Genomic DNA, 14,951 nt, shown 5'->3' with positions numbered 1-14,951 from the left:
CTCAGATTTGTCTAACAACCTCCCTGCACATTTTCCTTGGCCACAGGAGATGGCACCCAAACTCATCTCATTCCCAGCCCTTGCTATCTTTCTGATTGCTTGCGGTTCGTATTTAATTGACATTTAAATCTCCACTTGATTCAAACTTGGTTCAGTATCGCTTCTTGCACGTGCAAGCCCAATGCCTTTCTATCCTATTCATGCCGTCGAAGAGAACGCTCCTGCTGAGAATGACGTCGAGGTACGCAGGATTGTTTTTGTATCGTGCATTGTTGAATGACAAGTAATGCACGGCTAGTCTTAACAGATACGGATCATTATCGTTATGTCTCATACGATACGATCCGTCGTGTGTTTCGCCTACTATTACGTGGGCATTCTGAGTTTTCATTGTTATACGGTCTGATGGTGAACTTTGCTGTGAAATTTTGAACAACAATCTTTTTAGCCGTAGTGGTCAGTGCTATCCCTTGCCTTTCTTTTACCACCATACGATATGTTAATTTTTGTCTACGCTTTAACTTCCGCTTTCATAATAGCATCCTGTCAGTTCATCCCTACAAGGAATATACCGTGACATGATTGCTTGACAAGATTCCATTGAAATTGGCACGTTGCACAATTATGGGCTTCGTGGTGTCGAGCAAACGATGTGTCGCGTTTACTTGACCCGCATTACTCTAAGCTTCACGAACCTCCTATAGTGTCCAAGCTCTGCTGTCTTCCACTTCCTCTAATTTCCTACACAAAATAAAAACCATGGTACCAGAGACAACCGTGACAGAGGGAGGAAAAACGTACAGAGGAAGCACAACGAAACATTTCAGACCTGCACTTCAATTTTCCAGCAAGAATTGTTATTGGGTGCGTTCTGGATTTACTGTGTAGTTCTACCATAGACCAAACAATGTACTATGTGCGGAATAGAGCACGATCTTTTATATAGGGATCTACTGCCCCAGGCGTCGATGGCCGTATCTGTTATCAAGTCGCTCTTCGGCCGGTGTATGCGGCGAACGATAAAACGTTTCATCACGGCTGCAGTAAACTAAATTTAAACTTGAGCTCACTCAATCATCAATGGTTCGCAGTATTTTCTATTTTTTACCAAACGATATGCAGTTGACTTCCATCTTCTGCACCTTATGGTACGTCCGCTTCCGTAGCACCCTGTCAGTCCATTTCTATAAGGAATACGGTTACCTCACAGTATTCTGTTGAATTGGTGCATTATACAATTTTAGGCTCCTTGGTGTGTTGTGTCTCCTCATTGCTGGATAGCAACAGGTCAGACGCGTGTCCATTGCCTTCACGGTCGTCCCAAGCTCCGCTGTCTTTCGCTTCCTCTCATTTCGTACAAACAAAAAAAAACGGGGACAACAGAGGGAGAAAGACGTACAAGGGGGGGCACAATGAAAAAGCCCAGACTCCGAGGTACCCTTTCCTAGCAGAAATAGTTATGGGGTGCGGAAGTTCTGGATTGATTATGTAGTTCGACCTAAGCCCAAAGTAGTAATAACAATATCAATGTACTTATGTGCATCGGACTCATAGATGCGGTATGACTATCGCTACTACTAGTTGACTATTGGGGATGCTACTGCCTCAGGCGTCCAAAGGTGCAATTGTATCTTTTACCAAGTCACTTTCCAGCTGGTAGTACATCTAGTGAGTGGTAAAATCTACCATCACGATCGCAATCAACTGAATTTGGTCCGCGGTCGCGGTATTTAGTACTATTTATACTGCCATCATGAAGTTTCAGCTCAGTTCAGCTCATTGTCCTACATAGGATACTTTCGAACTCAACGGACACAAATTGGGATCAAAAAAAAGTTGACCGCTCACTGATAGTTAAGAAGGCTCATGTCAGTGATGTGTGTGAAAGACATCTTTCGACCTCTTTGAGATGGAGTATTCGATTGACGATGTCGCAGCAGCAAGGAGTTTGCAGTTCGCCAAGGTATGTCTCCTTGTCGATACGAGGATGAATCATAACTCACAAGTCATGTACACCAGTACATATATAGTGCGTACTACTGTCTGAACGTCATACTATTTGTCCTGATACAGCTCAGCGGCGATGGCTACATTCTGGGTAGGCTTCAACTCTTATCTATTCATGTCCACCGTTAAACTCGCTTATCCAGATCTATGATTATGCATGCTCACTTCATGAAGAGGTAATACACTTCTTCCATGATACGCCTTAGATCTGACACACACAATATGATATACAAAGTGGTCATTTCTCCTTCGATCGCACTGGAGCAAGATAAAATGCTTGTATATTGTTACAAAATACCTTCCCTTTATCTTTATCATCACAGGTCTATACAGTGCGTTCCGCTCCAGCACATATCACCCTGATTAATTGATTAACACTTTTTTTCAGCGAGCTTTACCCCGAATGAGAACCCAATTGTATGTGATGGGGTGAAGAGTTAATGAGAACGAACGACTTACTCCATGACTTCGCCAGAAATGCGGGATGTTGGTCAATATTACCTCAGGTACGTGCATGGTACATTCATCTATGTACAACCTTGCTGAGGGCAGCCCACTTTCTCTCACAGTGCTCGGCATGATAGCAGCCACTTGCGCCGACTGTATCTCTTCTTCCTCCCTAAGATATGCATGTTGCTGATGCGATTCATCCAGGTTTTTTTATCATCAGGACGTATGTGTTCTGGAACAAAAATAAAATCTTGCTCGCAGCCATCGTGGGCACCTATCTCGTGAGTTCCCAATCCACTCACTATACACAAGCTAGTGGTAAATCAATCAGCCAGTTGTGTCTCATAGGATCCGTCAGCATTATCGTCGACGCTACCGCCTCCGTAGCATGTACGCACTCTCACCTTGCCTCTGGTGTAGCTGAAACATTCTGTTCACTTCCACAGATGTGACTAGCCCGATCCCGAGCATCACAGGGTGCTACCAGAGTTCAACCAGTGACCGGATGTTTATCCCATTTGTTCTCTTTTCTGCGTTCGGAATGGGTAACCAGGAGCATATATGTGTACCAACACGCGCTGACAGGTGTTCTCCCCAGGACTCATGATCCTCACGCTCATACGTGCCTTACAGAGCTGGTGGAGAAACACAAGCCGTCTGTACATTGTCCTGATGAACCATAACATATTATATTATGCTTGCGTTTTCCGTGAGTAAACATTCGTATGCGCTATTTTTCTGTGCTCATCCATGATCATTCTATTTCCTGAAGTATTCTCGATAATGAACATCTTCACATCGTTGCTCCTCCAGGTACGTGAATATTCTAAAGGTCTTTTATGATGGGCCGTTGATGTTCTGCGCCCCAGGAAACCTATCAGACCGTTTTGGATGGGTATGCACCTCTGGATTCTACTGCGTATTCCTACTAATCACACTCGAAATGTACACCCATGTATAGTATCCAGTTCCTAGCCCTTGCGACTGTTGCCACACGCATGCACAACCATCTCTGGCAGACAAACCAACGTTCACGCGGCTCTACTAGCGACTTCGTTCATATTCAATTGTCCGACATATCATCTGTGAATGGCACAGTGTGATATCTTATCATGTGATTTATCCAGTGTCGTTCGTGGAGCGAGGCTTGGACCGTACAAGATAACTGGTGGGGGTGGGTCTGGTAGAGTTCGTTCGCTATGTGTGTAATTTACAGGATGAGTCTGTCGCGGGGCGGGAGGAGCATTTGGATGGCCTTTTCTTTTTGACAACTGTAGTTTCAGCTGCTGTATGTACACTATCATTTATGCTACGACAAATTCGACTTGATCACACACTTATCCGTGGTAACTCATAAAGACGAAGTTATGACACGGTACCGCCATGACATCACAGCGAACAAGGAACGGGAGCGCACACATGTCAACATGGTTGAGCCTTCTTACGTACATTTTTATATATTTCATATTGCAAGATCATACAAGAATCGCCGCGTTAGCACACATCAACATCTATATTTATATGAAACGAGTGGTAGTCAACTTTTTATCCACATCATTGATTACCACCCTCAGTAGAATCAGATTAATCTACGAGACTACCGTATCTTTCCTATCAACTTTTTTTCACCATCATTGATCACCACCCTCAGTGGAGTCAGATTAATCTATCAGACTACGGCAGGAAAAAATACGGGGTGAAAGTGATGAGACAACCTGCTTCGGGTCAGTTTTGCATGCTGTAATTAATTGCAGGCACTTCGCTGCCAGCGCATGTCACCGGATCAAGTGTCTATCTTGGTCGGGTTAAATTTTCGAGACAGTTCGATGTACATTGCTCTGTTATGTACGTCTTGTCAGCGAGTGGAATTATATATGTTTGTTTGAGCTGGTGCGAATCTGTATTACGCTGCGCAGTACGTGGCAGCACTCCCAAGCAAAGCACTACCGGTAGTGACAAGCGTTGATTGCATAACTGACGGGAACATATATTGATGGAGAAGTCCCTTGATGTTGGCTGCGCAATATTGATGTAATCAACATCTCTGGGCGTTGATAGTGCCCAAACCAAAGTTCTCTCGTTTCAGTAAGCAGAGAGTTACATCAAAGCCGAAGCATGTTCAGAACTTCACCAGCTTTCCCTCATGCACTAGTAACAACCCCCAGCACGCATGCTACTCCAATTGCTCTTGCTCAGACGTGCGCGCTGGCGAACGGTAAACGTGTAGAGATTGAGTAGTCTGCGAGAGCTTTCCAGCAAGAAGACCGGTACGAATCAGTATTCAAAGATTATTATAAACGACAGGATGCCAAGAGGACGTACCATCGATCGCCCACTTCTCTACTTCACTCAATTCAATCTGCAGGATCGAGGCGAACTCTGAATACGGCAGGTATGCCCGATGTGTGAAAACAGTGACACAAATGAGAGAAGACAGATCCGCCGCTCAAGCTGCGCTCAGTAGAGTTCTGCAGGCCCATTAATGGTTCAAATGTGTGGTATTAATCATAATGAACCGACTTACCATATTTTTCGAGAATAGCGAGATGGCTTTCGAGCGATGAATGTAATTCTGCTAGATCGCTATTCAAAAACACCTGCAGAAGCGACAAAGCCTCGCGATCTTTCGCCGAGACAACAGCGTCCAACTTGAACAGTGGATCAAAGTCGAACAAGGTGGATGAGCACAACGCCAAGGCTATGGCATCGATCGCTGCAGATTGACTTTCAGGGGAAGAGGATGGTGATGAAGAAGCGTAAGAAGCGTGTGATGATAATAAGCAGTTCCCTGTATGAGTCAGATGTCAATCACAACCTTGATCGATGATCAGTCAAATGGAAGAATACATACGGCTGGCCAGATTGTATGAATGCATCAGCAATGGACTTGAACAATTGACTGCGCTCTTCCCCAGAGATATCCAATTCTTGTAACAACTCCTCGACATCTTTTCTGGATGAATGCGAAGTCTCGAGCTCTCCATTGCTGGCGGCGTAACATGGTGTAAATAGGTAAGCGGAGGACTGAATTACGAGGAGCAGCATTGAAAAAAAAATTGATACACTGTTTAAGAACTGAGCACACGAGCCTGCATAAATGTGCTCATAATTTAGTACTCACACGCGGCACTTCACTGATGGATGCTCGAAAGGTGATGAAGTAAGGACACACAGGAGCGCGAAGACGCGATGTTTAATTTCCAGTGAGTTGGTTGGCCATGCCATAGTGTTAGAAGGCGAGACGAGTCGGAGAAGAGAAGGTTGAAGTCACCCTCGATTTCTGCACTTCAAAATCAGATCTAATTTGCTGCAGAAAATGCTGAGGATTCCCGGACGCACCTTGTTCTCATCCATTGTCCAAGCTTTTCATCTGATCCAGATATTCAGAGCGACTAATGTTTTGAAGCACTACCGCGGGTTTGAAATGCCGCGAGGAACCAAATTTGAAGCTTGGTCAGGGAGGCTTTTTGAGCATCTTGCGTTTAAGACTTGAAGCTTGAAGAGTTGTATCTGGACAGTTATGAGTGGTGAGTGCATGTTTTTGATAGAGTGGAGTGACTTGTATATATACATTCAATCGCCCGAACACCGTGAGTCAAGTGGCTTATTAATGCGATTGATAGCAGGAGGGGGCTACCTTAAGCGACGCAAGAATCCAATGTGACTCTATAAAAGCGTTTTTTGATTCAAATTACAAGGTGAATAAAACAGCAGCGCTATGTCTCATTGTACTGTCTGTGCTGCGGGAGATGAAATTTGAAAGTTGGTCGGTGGCAGAAGTTGTCCGGAGAGTGCCGGCCGCAGGAAGTCTGATATCCAAAGAGGTTGGTTACTTCAAAACGGGACCTCGAAAAAACGACCACCGTCGGAGGTAAGTACTGGTACTAATTTAAATAGTTATTGCCAGGTGCGTTGACCAAAAACCAAATCAGTAATAACAATATTAATGTACTTCATGTGCCTCGGAATAGAGTGTGACTATTACTAGTTGACTATTGGGGATACTACTGCCTCAGGCGGTCAAAGGTGCAACTATATCTTTTACAAAGTCACTTTCCGGCTGGTAGTACATCTAGTGAGTGGTAAAATCTACCATCACGACCGCAATCAACTAAATTTAAACTCAATGGTCCGCGGTATTTAGTATTTAAAATTACACTGCCATCCTGATGCGTTGACCGCTCGATAGTTAAGAAGGCTCATACCAGTGATGTGTGTGAAAGACATCTTTTGACCCCTTTGAAATGGAGTATTCAATTGAAGATGTCGCAGCAGCAAGGAGCTTGCAGTTCGCCAAGGTATGTCCCCTTGTCGATACGAGGATGAATCATAGTAACTGACAAGTCATGTACGCCAGTACATGTATAGTGCGTACTACTGTCTGAACGTCATATTATTTGTCCTGATACAGCTCAGCGTCGATGGCTACATTCTGGGTAGGCTTCAACTCTCATCTATTCATGTCCACCGTCAAACTCGCTTATCCAGACCTATGATTATGCATGTTCACTTCACGAAGAGGTAATACACTTCTTCCACGATACCCCTTAGATCTGACACACACAATATGATATACGAAGTGGACATTTTTGCTTCGATCGCACTGGAGCAAGATGAAAGGCTTGTATATTGCTACAAGATACCTTCCCTTTATCCTTCTCATCACAAATCTATATAGTGGGTCCCGCTCCAGCACACATCGCCCTGATTAATTGATTAACACTTTTTTTCAGTGAGCTTTACCCCCAATGAGAATCTAGTTGTATGTGATGAGGTGGAGAGTTGATGAGAACGAACGACTAACTCCATGACTTCGCCAGAAATGCGGGATGTTGGTCAATATTACCTCAGGTACGTGCATGGTACATTCATCTATGTACAACCTTGCTGAGGGCAGCTCACTTTCTCTCACAGGGCTCGGCATGATATTAGCTATTTGCGCCGACTGTATCTCTCCTTCCTCCCTAAGTTATGCACGTTGCTGATGCGATTCATCCAGGTTTTTTCATCATCAGGACGTATGTGTTCTGGAACAAAAATAAAATCTTGCTCGCAGCCATCGTGGGCACCTATCTCGTGAGTTCCCAATCCAATCACCATACGCAAGCTAGTGGTAAATCAATCAGCCAGTCGTTTGTTGTAGCATCCGTCAGCATTATCGTCGACACTACCGCCTCCGCAGCATGTACGCACTCTCACCTTGCCTCTGGTGTGACTGAAACATTCCGTTCACTTTCACAGATGCTACTATCCCGATCCCGGACATCACAGGGTGTTACCAGAGTTCAACCAGTGACCAGATTTTTATCCCATTTGTTCTCTTTTCTGTGTTCGGACTGGGTAACCAGGAGCATATATGTGTACAAACACCTGCTGACAGGTGTTCTCCCCAGGACTCATGATCCTCACGCTCATACGTGCCATACATAGCTGGCAGAGAAACCAAAGCCATCTGTATGTTGTCCTGATGAACCATAACATATTATATTATGCTTGCGTTTTCCGTGAGTTAACACTCGTATGCGCTATTTTTCTGTGCTCATCCATGATCATTCTGTTTCCTAAAGTATTCTCGGTAATGAACATCTTCACATCGTTGCTCCTCCAGGTATGTGAATATTCTTAAGGACCTCTATGATGGGCCGTTGATGTTCTGCGCCCCAGGACTCCTACCAGACCGTTTTGGATGGGTACGCACCTCTGCATTCTACTGCGTATTTCTACTAATCACACTCGAAATGTACACCCATGTACAGTGTCCAGTTCCTAGCCCTTGCGATTATTGCCACGCGCATGCACATCCATCTCTGGCAGACAAACCAACATCTACGCGGCTCAAGCGGCCTGGTTCATATTCGATTGTCCGACATGTCATCTGTGAACGTCACAGCGTGATGTCTTATCCTGTGGTTTATTCGATGTTGTTAATGGAGCGAGGCTTGGACTGTACAAGATGACTGGTGGGGGTGGGTCTGGTAGAGTTCGTACGTGTTTAATTTACAGGATGAGTCTGTCGCGGGGCGGGTGGAGCATTTGGATGGCCGTATCTATTTGACGACCGTAGTTCCAGCTGCTGTACATTTATTATCATTTATGCTACGACAAATTCGACTTGATCACACACAGTGCCAGTTATCCATGGTAACTCGTTATGACATGGTACCGCCATGACATCACAGCCAGCAAGGAACGGGAGTGCACTCATGTCAAAAGGCCTGATACGCATCCTTGGACATGGATAGTGTATCGATTTTCTTTGCTTCCATCGGATACCGTTGTTCAGAGGTTAAACGGGGTCTGACATGGACGAGAGGTATATTTGATCTTCTGCATACGTCGTAGAAGTAATTAAACGTTAGTTGCCGACTGAGGACTATTCATACCTTGTGGCGGCTTATCGATAAAAGTCCGTGTGTAGGTTGGTCTTGAGAAGCTTGGATAGCACGAAATAACATGTTGGCTGCATTTTCTAGGGAGACATTTGGATGAAGTCTTCTGGATATTTGAGCATGGGAGCCTCTTGTTGCATTTGCTGGAATGCCATTCTCTTTGTTGTTTCTTGCCGAGGAGCCGTTGGCAAACAAACAAGTCACTATAAACTTCTGACTCCGATGTATCTCCGAATCACCTGTTGATCGGTCACGGTGAGGCTGTTCAAAGTGGGACGAGGCCATCGACAAATATCATCGTGACTGCTGTATGTGTTATATTTTGCATTTCCGTCATTTCAGTTACTTACTGGATCGAATCATAGTGCAAACGACTTGACACTCGCTGATTCTCTTGCGTCTGTTGTGTGCCCACTGCCCAGGATTAACGGATATAAACCAAACTTATACGCTTCAGTGAGCCCTTGAAATTTCTTCCGACGTAATCTCATACGCTCTTTTCCAGTCAGCGAATGCCGAGCTACCGTCATTCATTGCTGGAGCTGCCAGATATCGGAGGAACTTACGAACAGCACGATCGGGGATACCCTGTACTTTTGGCTCCGGTTCTCGATCCCTTGCTGAACCGGAACCGGACTATTATCGGAGAACCGATATCGTTCGGTCCACGGTTCTTCTTGAACCGAACTGATAATGTGATGCAACTGTATCTTTTATCAAGTCACTCTCCGACCAGTACGTGCGGCGAACGATAAAACGCTTCATTACGGCCACAGTAAACTAAATTTAAACTCGAACTAACTCAATCATGGTCCCCGGTATTTACACTGCTATCCTGATGCGCTTATATGTAGCTCAATAGCTCATGATATGTGTGAAAGACATCTTTTGACCTCTGAATGGAGTATTCGACTGACGATATCGCAGCAGCAAGGAGTTTGCAGTTCGCCACGGTATGTCTCCTTGTCGATACGAGGATGAACCATAACTGACAAGTCATGTACACCAGTACATATATAGTGTGTACTACTGTTTGAACGTCATATTATCTGTCCTGATACAGTTCAGCATCGATGGCTGCGTTCTGGGTAGGTTTATTCTCGTCTACTCATGTCCGCTGTAACTCCCTTATCTAGACCTATGATTATGCATGTTCACTTCATGAAGAGGTAATACACTTCTTTCATGATACGCCTTAGATTTGATACACACAATATGATATGCAAAGTGGACATTTTTACTTCGATCGCACTGGAATAAGATGAAAGGCTTGTATATTGTTACAAGATACCTTCCCTTTATCCTTCTCGTCGCAGATCTATATAGTACGTTCCGCTCCAGCATACATCGCCTTGTTTAACATCTGTTTTTCAGTGATCTTTACCCCGAATGAGAACCTAGGTGTATGTGATGAGGTAGAGGGTTAATGACAATTAATGACTTACTCCATGACTTCGCCAGACATGCGGGATGTTGACCAATATTAGCTTAGGTACGTGTACTGTGGTACACTCATCTATGTACAGTCTTGCTGAGGGCAGCCTACTTTCTCTCATAGGTTTCGGCATTCTATTAGCTGTTTGTGCCGAGTGTATCTCTCCTTCCTCCATAAGATATCCATGTTGCTGATGCGATTCATCCAGGGTTTTTCATCCTCAGGACATATGTGCTCTGGGACAGAAATAAAATCTTGCTAACTGCCATCTTAGGCACCTATCTCGTGAGTTCCCAATCCACTCACCATACACAAGCCAGTGGTAAATCCATCAACCAGTCGTTTCTCGCAGCAACCGTCGGCATTGCCATCGATGCTAGCATCTCCGCAGCATGTACGCTCTCTCACCTTCCCTCTGGTGTTCCATCATAACTGAAACATTCTTCACTTTCACAGATGCGACTAGCCCGATCCCAGGCATCACAGGGTGCTACCAGAGTGCAACAATCACTGACGGGAGTTTTATCTCATTTCTTCTCATTTCTGTGTTCGAACTAGGTAACACGGTACATATATATGTACAAATACGCACTAACTAACATTCTCCCCAGGGCTGATGATAATCACGCTCATACATGCCATAAAGGGCTGGCGGAGAACCCCATGTCGTCTGTACATTGTCCTGGTGAACCATAACATGTTCTATTATGCTAGCGCTTTCCGTGAGTTAACACTTGTACGGGCCGTTTTCCTGTGCTCATCCATGGTCATTCTGTTTCTTGAAGTATTCGCGACAATGAACATGTTCACATCGCTGTTCCTCCAGGTGGGTGAATATTCCAAAGGTCTTCTATGGTGCGCCGTTGATTTTCTGCGCCCCAGGACACCTACCGGACCGTTTTGAATGGGTATGCACCTCCGCATCCTACTGCGTATTCCTACTAATCACACTCGAAATGTACACCCACGTACAGTTTCCAGTTCCTGACCCTTGCGATTTTTGCCGCGCGCATGCACATCCATCTCTGGAAGACAAACCAACATCCACGTGGCTCTGATAGCATGGTTCATTTGTCCGACATGACATTTGTGAATGTCACGGCGTGATGTCTTGTCCTCCGGTTTATTCGATGTTGTTCATGGAGCGAGGCTTGGACCGTACGAGATGATTGGTGGGGGACGTGTTTAATTTATAGGATGAGTCTGTTGCAGGGCGGGTGGAGCATTTGGATGTCCTTGATCTATTTGACAGCTGTAGTTTCATCTACTGCACATGGTCATGTATATTACAACAAATTGCACTTGATCACCAGTCATCATGCATAATTATGGTATATCATTTATCCTTTTTGCATGCTCTGGCCCTGTTTGTATTTGATCTCCTGTGCTGTTCGGATATCATATATGGAAGCGGGTAGGTCATTACACTGGTACACTCAAGCTGGTACAACTTCATGCTCGCTTCGACCACGCATATAAATATATCAATTTTGTGCGCCTGTACATGGGATGGAGCGAGTTATGTGTAAGAAACATGGTGCGTAAACGACGATTGAGTAACAGGGTTTCTAGATGATTTTATGACTGACGCGAAGTGGGAGGACGACCAAAGTAAAATCCGCAGCAGCAACAGGTAACTTCATAGGAAACTTCTCCTCTTCCACCGGTTGCCTGATGTGTTTCTGGTGGTCGTGCGTGAGACCCTTGTGCCCCAGCTGGTTGACCTGATTGCATTGCACCGTTGGCCTGGTTGCTGTTCGTACGTTGCATAGCTGCGGCCGCTTCTGCATCAGTTTCGGGGACAATGCCAATTCTCTGTAGTGTGTTTTGATGCAACGAAATTAGAGGGACAACGAGTGACTCACATTTTCGTCTTGAGCAAGAGGTACATCGACGGTGGGCGTGGAATGTCCTCCAGAAAACAACCTGAAGTTGAAATTCCAGTGTCGGGACCGTCGTTCGATTGGTTGGGACGGATTTACAGGTCGTGTGCCGAAATGTATGGAACTGAGCAGACGACGCCAACGAACAAGGGACGATGGGCTTGCGGGAGGAGCTGCACGATGAGACGCGTGGTCTGATTCGTTGCCAAAGAAATCATTGCCCTGTATCGTTGTGTCAGACGAGAAAGGTCAAGAACAAGAAAGCACACTCACATATCTTGTCTGTCCTGTTTTTTTAACCTGCTTATTAGACGCAAGACGGGGGTCAAAGGTCTAACGAGACATGAGAAAAGATAGGATTGCTCACGATTGGTGGACGCACAACTCTCGGTTGGGCTGGACGTTCCTAGTGAAAAGTGAGATGTAGTGTGAAAGAGAAGCAGAGAAGACTCACCTTGAGCTTTGCATTGCCATCATCTGCGTCCTAGATGGCCAAAACCGTTAGGAAGGGAAATTAGATAACAAAGCGCATACGTACCACAACGTTTTTGAGCGCAGCCTCCAGGTTCCATACATAGATTTTTTTGTCTAGTCCAGCGCTGGCAATATATTTTCCATCGCGGGACAGGGCAAGAGCCAAGAGTTCGTCATCATGCAAGAGTGGATCTCCGACTGCCTGATTGGTCTCGAGATCCCAAATGCGAATGGAGCAGTCAGCTGATGCGCTAATAATATACCTTTCATTGGGAGTAAGACAGAGGGATGTCACAGTGTTGGTGTGACCCCGAAAAACAACAAGTTCCTGTCCATCAATAGCCCGCCATTTTCGGATTGTTTTATCAAGTGAGGCAGAGAAGATGTGTGCGCCATCCTTCGACCAACACAATGACGGCACCGCATAGTCATGTCCCTTGATCTCGATAAGCAGCTTGCCATTCCTTGACCATATGCAGATCGGACCCTTGCCACAGCTCATGAATTTGTCGCCTTTTGGAGAGTATTTGACGGCATTAACCCATCCGTGACTGGTCTCTATGGGTGGTGCTATTTGTCGACCAGTATTCGGGTTCCAGCGTCGTATGGTGCCATCTTCAGATCCACTTGCTATCTCCAGGGAATTGCGAGACCAATCGAGGCTCCTCACTGGAGCATTATGCCCCTCCCACGGGTCGCCGATCATGCTGCCCTCCTTTATATTCCAAAGTCGCAGTCTGCCATCTGCGCTTCCACACATGACCATTGTTTCATCTGGGGATACTACCATCGAAGCTATCCCTCCCCCATCTCCATCCAAAGGTTTTCCCACTGGCTCTCCGTCTCTTTTCCACTGACGAATCGAACGATCTTCAGACGCGCTCATTATATTGCTACTGGTATCCAAGTAGGCAAGGCTCCATATGCGTTTGGAGTGACCCTCTGTGACGCACTCCGGCTTCAAGCTTCCTGCCGGTTGTTCTGGTTCTGGTTTCTTCCATGACGTGGTCCGAGTGTTGTGGTCGACAAAGTAGGACCGACCGAGTGGTGAGATGTGCCATTCACATCCAGGAACAACGAGATCTCCAGGATAATCTATGTTCAATGGTGGGTTCGTCGTTCCTTGTCGCAATTTCATCCCTCACCTAGTCGCACTCCCGGTAAAGGTCGGTTCCACGAGGTCATCACGAGCGTGTCATCTTGATATCCTGTTTCCCCATCCGACGAGGTCTTATACTGTTGCCACATAGGAGGAAGCGCTTCATTCCTGCCTGATTCTAATTGAGTAACCTGGTAGGTATCACAATGTAGCTGCTCACCTTCCCAAAGTGCGTCCTGGCGGTGCTGTGCACCATATGGTGGTGGATCTTTCGCGCTCGTCCGATCTATCGATGAATGCAATGGCACTTCACCTCGTCTCGTCGACTTGTTTGACTCAGCTTCTTCGCGTGGCATGACAAGGATGTCGCGGAGTACAGACAGACTGGACAGTGAAATACTGCGCAAAGTCGATAATCGAGGGGAAGGAGAGATACGGGGAGAAAGTGATGAAGAGACCTGCTACTTGAGTCAGTTCTGCATGCTGTAGTTGCAGGCGCCTAACTGACACTGCATGTCAATGGCTGTGGCACCACCGGATCAAGTACTTACCTTGGCCCGGTTCAAATTTTGATGTACATTAGTCTGTCATGTACCGTCTCGTCGGCGAGTGGGATTATATGATGTTTGTTTGAGTGGGTGCATACACATCGAACCTGTATGTTGCATAGTACTATCCGTCCCGGCTGAGTCGTCACCCCCACAAGTCGTCATGACCTAAATATCTCACTCAATTCTTAGTTCCACACATAATTTACAACTTCAATCAATATTTATAACATGTACTGTTCATTGCAAGGTTGAACGACTGATTTTTACGAAGAAATGGTGAAGTTCATTGAAAGCAGCCAAAGTCACGCAAGACTCACGCTGGTGACAGCCAGCCAAACGTTGCCGTGGCGGAGTTTTAAACAGATACTATGACTTCCAGCTTCGTCTGGCTCTAGAGTCAATGCTACAATCTGTGATGTTGGGCTGGACCGAGCGTTAGCTCGGGGTGGGACGCAAGCAGGTGGAGCCACTGGGAGGGCGGGCACCTGCTTACGAATTCGATTGTGCGCTGACTCATGAACCTTCATACGTGATAAAATTGAATATATTCTAGCTTGTGAACAACCAACGACGAGATAATATTGTAGAAGTATGTAGACTTTAGAATAGGAGTTATGAATATTATTTGGACTGAATTTTATTCTAAATATCACTACAGTATAT

General features: G+C 45.6%; 4 protein-coding genes across 4 annotated transcripts; 3 read left to right on the top strand and 1 right to left on the bottom strand.

Annotated features, from left to right (window-relative positions):
- Positions 1 to 1,625: 1,625 nt before the first annotated feature.
- On the top strand, positions 1,626 to 3,790 carry F5147DRAFT_23237 (uncharacterized protein). Its single transcript, XM_041428740.1, has 16 exons — positions 1,626 to 1,668; positions 1,735 to 1,963; positions 2,020 to 2,029; positions 2,079 to 2,098; positions 2,151 to 2,183; positions 2,243 to 2,339; positions 2,396 to 2,424; positions 2,483 to 2,513; positions 2,577 to 2,609; positions 2,662 to 2,738; positions 2,793 to 2,847; positions 2,904 to 3,002; positions 3,056 to 3,166; positions 3,230 to 3,270; positions 3,327 to 3,352; positions 3,419 to 3,790. Exons 2-16 carry the CDS (start codon positions 1,910 to 1,912, stop codon positions 3,558 to 3,560), a joined length of 858 nt encoding a protein of 285 aa, XP_041296444.1. The 5' UTR covers positions 1,626 to 1,668; positions 1,735 to 1,909; the 3' UTR covers positions 3,561 to 3,790.
- Positions 3,791 to 4,360: 570 nt separating this feature from the next.
- F5147DRAFT_650108 (uncharacterized protein) lies at positions 4,361 to 5,682 on the bottom strand (the record flags this gene model as incomplete). Its single annotated transcript, XM_041433417.1, has 6 exons — positions 4,361 to 4,473; positions 4,780 to 4,836; positions 4,982 to 5,181; positions 5,309 to 5,481; positions 5,543 to 5,546; positions 5,579 to 5,682. The coding sequence occupies 6 exons, from the start codon at positions 5,680 to 5,682 to the stop codon at positions 4,361 to 4,363; spliced, it is 651 nt and encodes a 216-aa protein (XP_041296443.1).
- Positions 5,683 to 6,630: 948 nt separating this feature from the next.
- On the top strand, positions 6,631 to 8,401 carry F5147DRAFT_23045 (uncharacterized protein). The gene is made up of 15 exons (XM_041428734.1): positions 6,631 to 6,755; positions 6,815 to 6,824; positions 6,874 to 6,893; positions 6,946 to 6,978; positions 7,038 to 7,134; positions 7,191 to 7,219; positions 7,278 to 7,308; positions 7,372 to 7,404; positions 7,457 to 7,533; positions 7,588 to 7,642; positions 7,699 to 7,797; positions 7,851 to 7,961; positions 8,025 to 8,065; positions 8,122 to 8,147; positions 8,214 to 8,401. The coding sequence occupies exons 1-15, from the start codon at positions 6,702 to 6,704 to the stop codon at positions 8,350 to 8,352; spliced, it is 855 nt and encodes a 284-aa protein (XP_041296442.1). The 5' UTR covers positions 6,631 to 6,701; the 3' UTR covers positions 8,353 to 8,401.
- A 1,084-nt stretch (positions 8,402 to 9,485) lies between these two features.
- Positions 9,486 to 11,770, top strand: F5147DRAFT_23019 (uncharacterized protein). The gene is made up of 16 exons (XM_041428731.1): positions 9,486 to 9,664; positions 9,728 to 9,799; positions 9,856 to 9,865; positions 9,915 to 9,934; positions 9,983 to 10,015; positions 10,075 to 10,171; positions 10,221 to 10,249; positions 10,308 to 10,338; positions 10,405 to 10,437; positions 10,490 to 10,566; positions 10,621 to 10,675; positions 10,738 to 10,839; positions 10,893 to 11,003; positions 11,067 to 11,107; positions 11,164 to 11,189; positions 11,256 to 11,770. The coding sequence occupies exons 2-16, from the start codon at positions 9,746 to 9,748 to the stop codon at positions 11,386 to 11,388; spliced, it is 852 nt and encodes a 283-aa protein (XP_041296441.1). The 5' UTR covers positions 9,486 to 9,664; positions 9,728 to 9,745; the 3' UTR covers positions 11,389 to 11,770.
- The last annotated feature ends 3,181 nt before the right edge of the window (positions 11,771 to 14,951 follow it).

The sequence above is a fragment of the Suillus discolor genome (genome assembly GCF_016758755.1).
Source record: "Suillus discolor strain FC423 chromosome Unknown F5147scaffold_10, whole genome shotgun sequence".
NCBI lineage: Eukaryota > Fungi > Basidiomycota > Agaricomycetes > Boletales > Suillaceae > Suillus > Suillus discolor.
The sequence above is the reverse complement of the archived record's forward strand: the minus strand, read 5'-3'. Positions and strand labels throughout refer to the sequence as shown.

What these genes read in the sequence shown, in the direction of transcription:
- F5147DRAFT_23237 (XM_041428740.1), top strand. Translation starts at nt 1,910, where the DNA reads ATGGAGTATTCGATTGACGATGTCGCAGCAGCAAGGAGTTTGCAGTTC. An exon ending in CCCCGAATGAGAACCCAATT is followed by an intron (nt 2,425 to 2,482) that starts GTATGTGATGGG and finishes TGACTTCGCCAG; the next exon opens with AAATGCGGGATGTTGGTCAA. An exon ending in CGCTACCGCCTCCGTAGCAT is followed by an intron (nt 2,848 to 2,903) that starts GTACGCACTCTC and finishes TCACTTCCACAG; the next exon opens with ATGTGACTAGCCCGATCCCG.
- F5147DRAFT_23045 (XM_041428734.1), top strand. Translation starts at nt 6,702, where the DNA reads ATGGAGTATTCAATTGAAGATGTCGCAGCAGCAAGGAGCTTGCAGTTC. An exon ending in CATGTTCACTTCACGAAGAG is followed by an intron (nt 6,979 to 7,037) that starts GTAATACACTTC and finishes TGATATACGAAG; the next exon opens with TGGACATTTTTGCTTCGATC. An exon ending in CCCCCAATGAGAATCTAGTT is followed by an intron (nt 7,220 to 7,277) that starts GTATGTGATGAG and finishes TGACTTCGCCAG; the next exon opens with AAATGCGGGATGTTGGTCAA.
- F5147DRAFT_23019 (XM_041428731.1), top strand. Translation starts at nt 9,746, where the DNA reads ATGGAGTATTCGACTGACGATATCGCAGCAGCAAGGAGTTTGCAGTTC. An exon ending in CATCGATGGCTGCGTTCTGG is followed by an intron (nt 9,935 to 9,982) that starts GTAGGTTTATTC and finishes TCCCTTATCTAG; the next exon opens with ACCTATGATTATGCATGTTC. An exon ending in GTTGACCAATATTAGCTTAG is followed by an intron (nt 10,339 to 10,404) that starts GTACGTGTACTG and finishes TTTCTCTCATAG; the next exon opens with GTTTCGGCATTCTATTAGCT.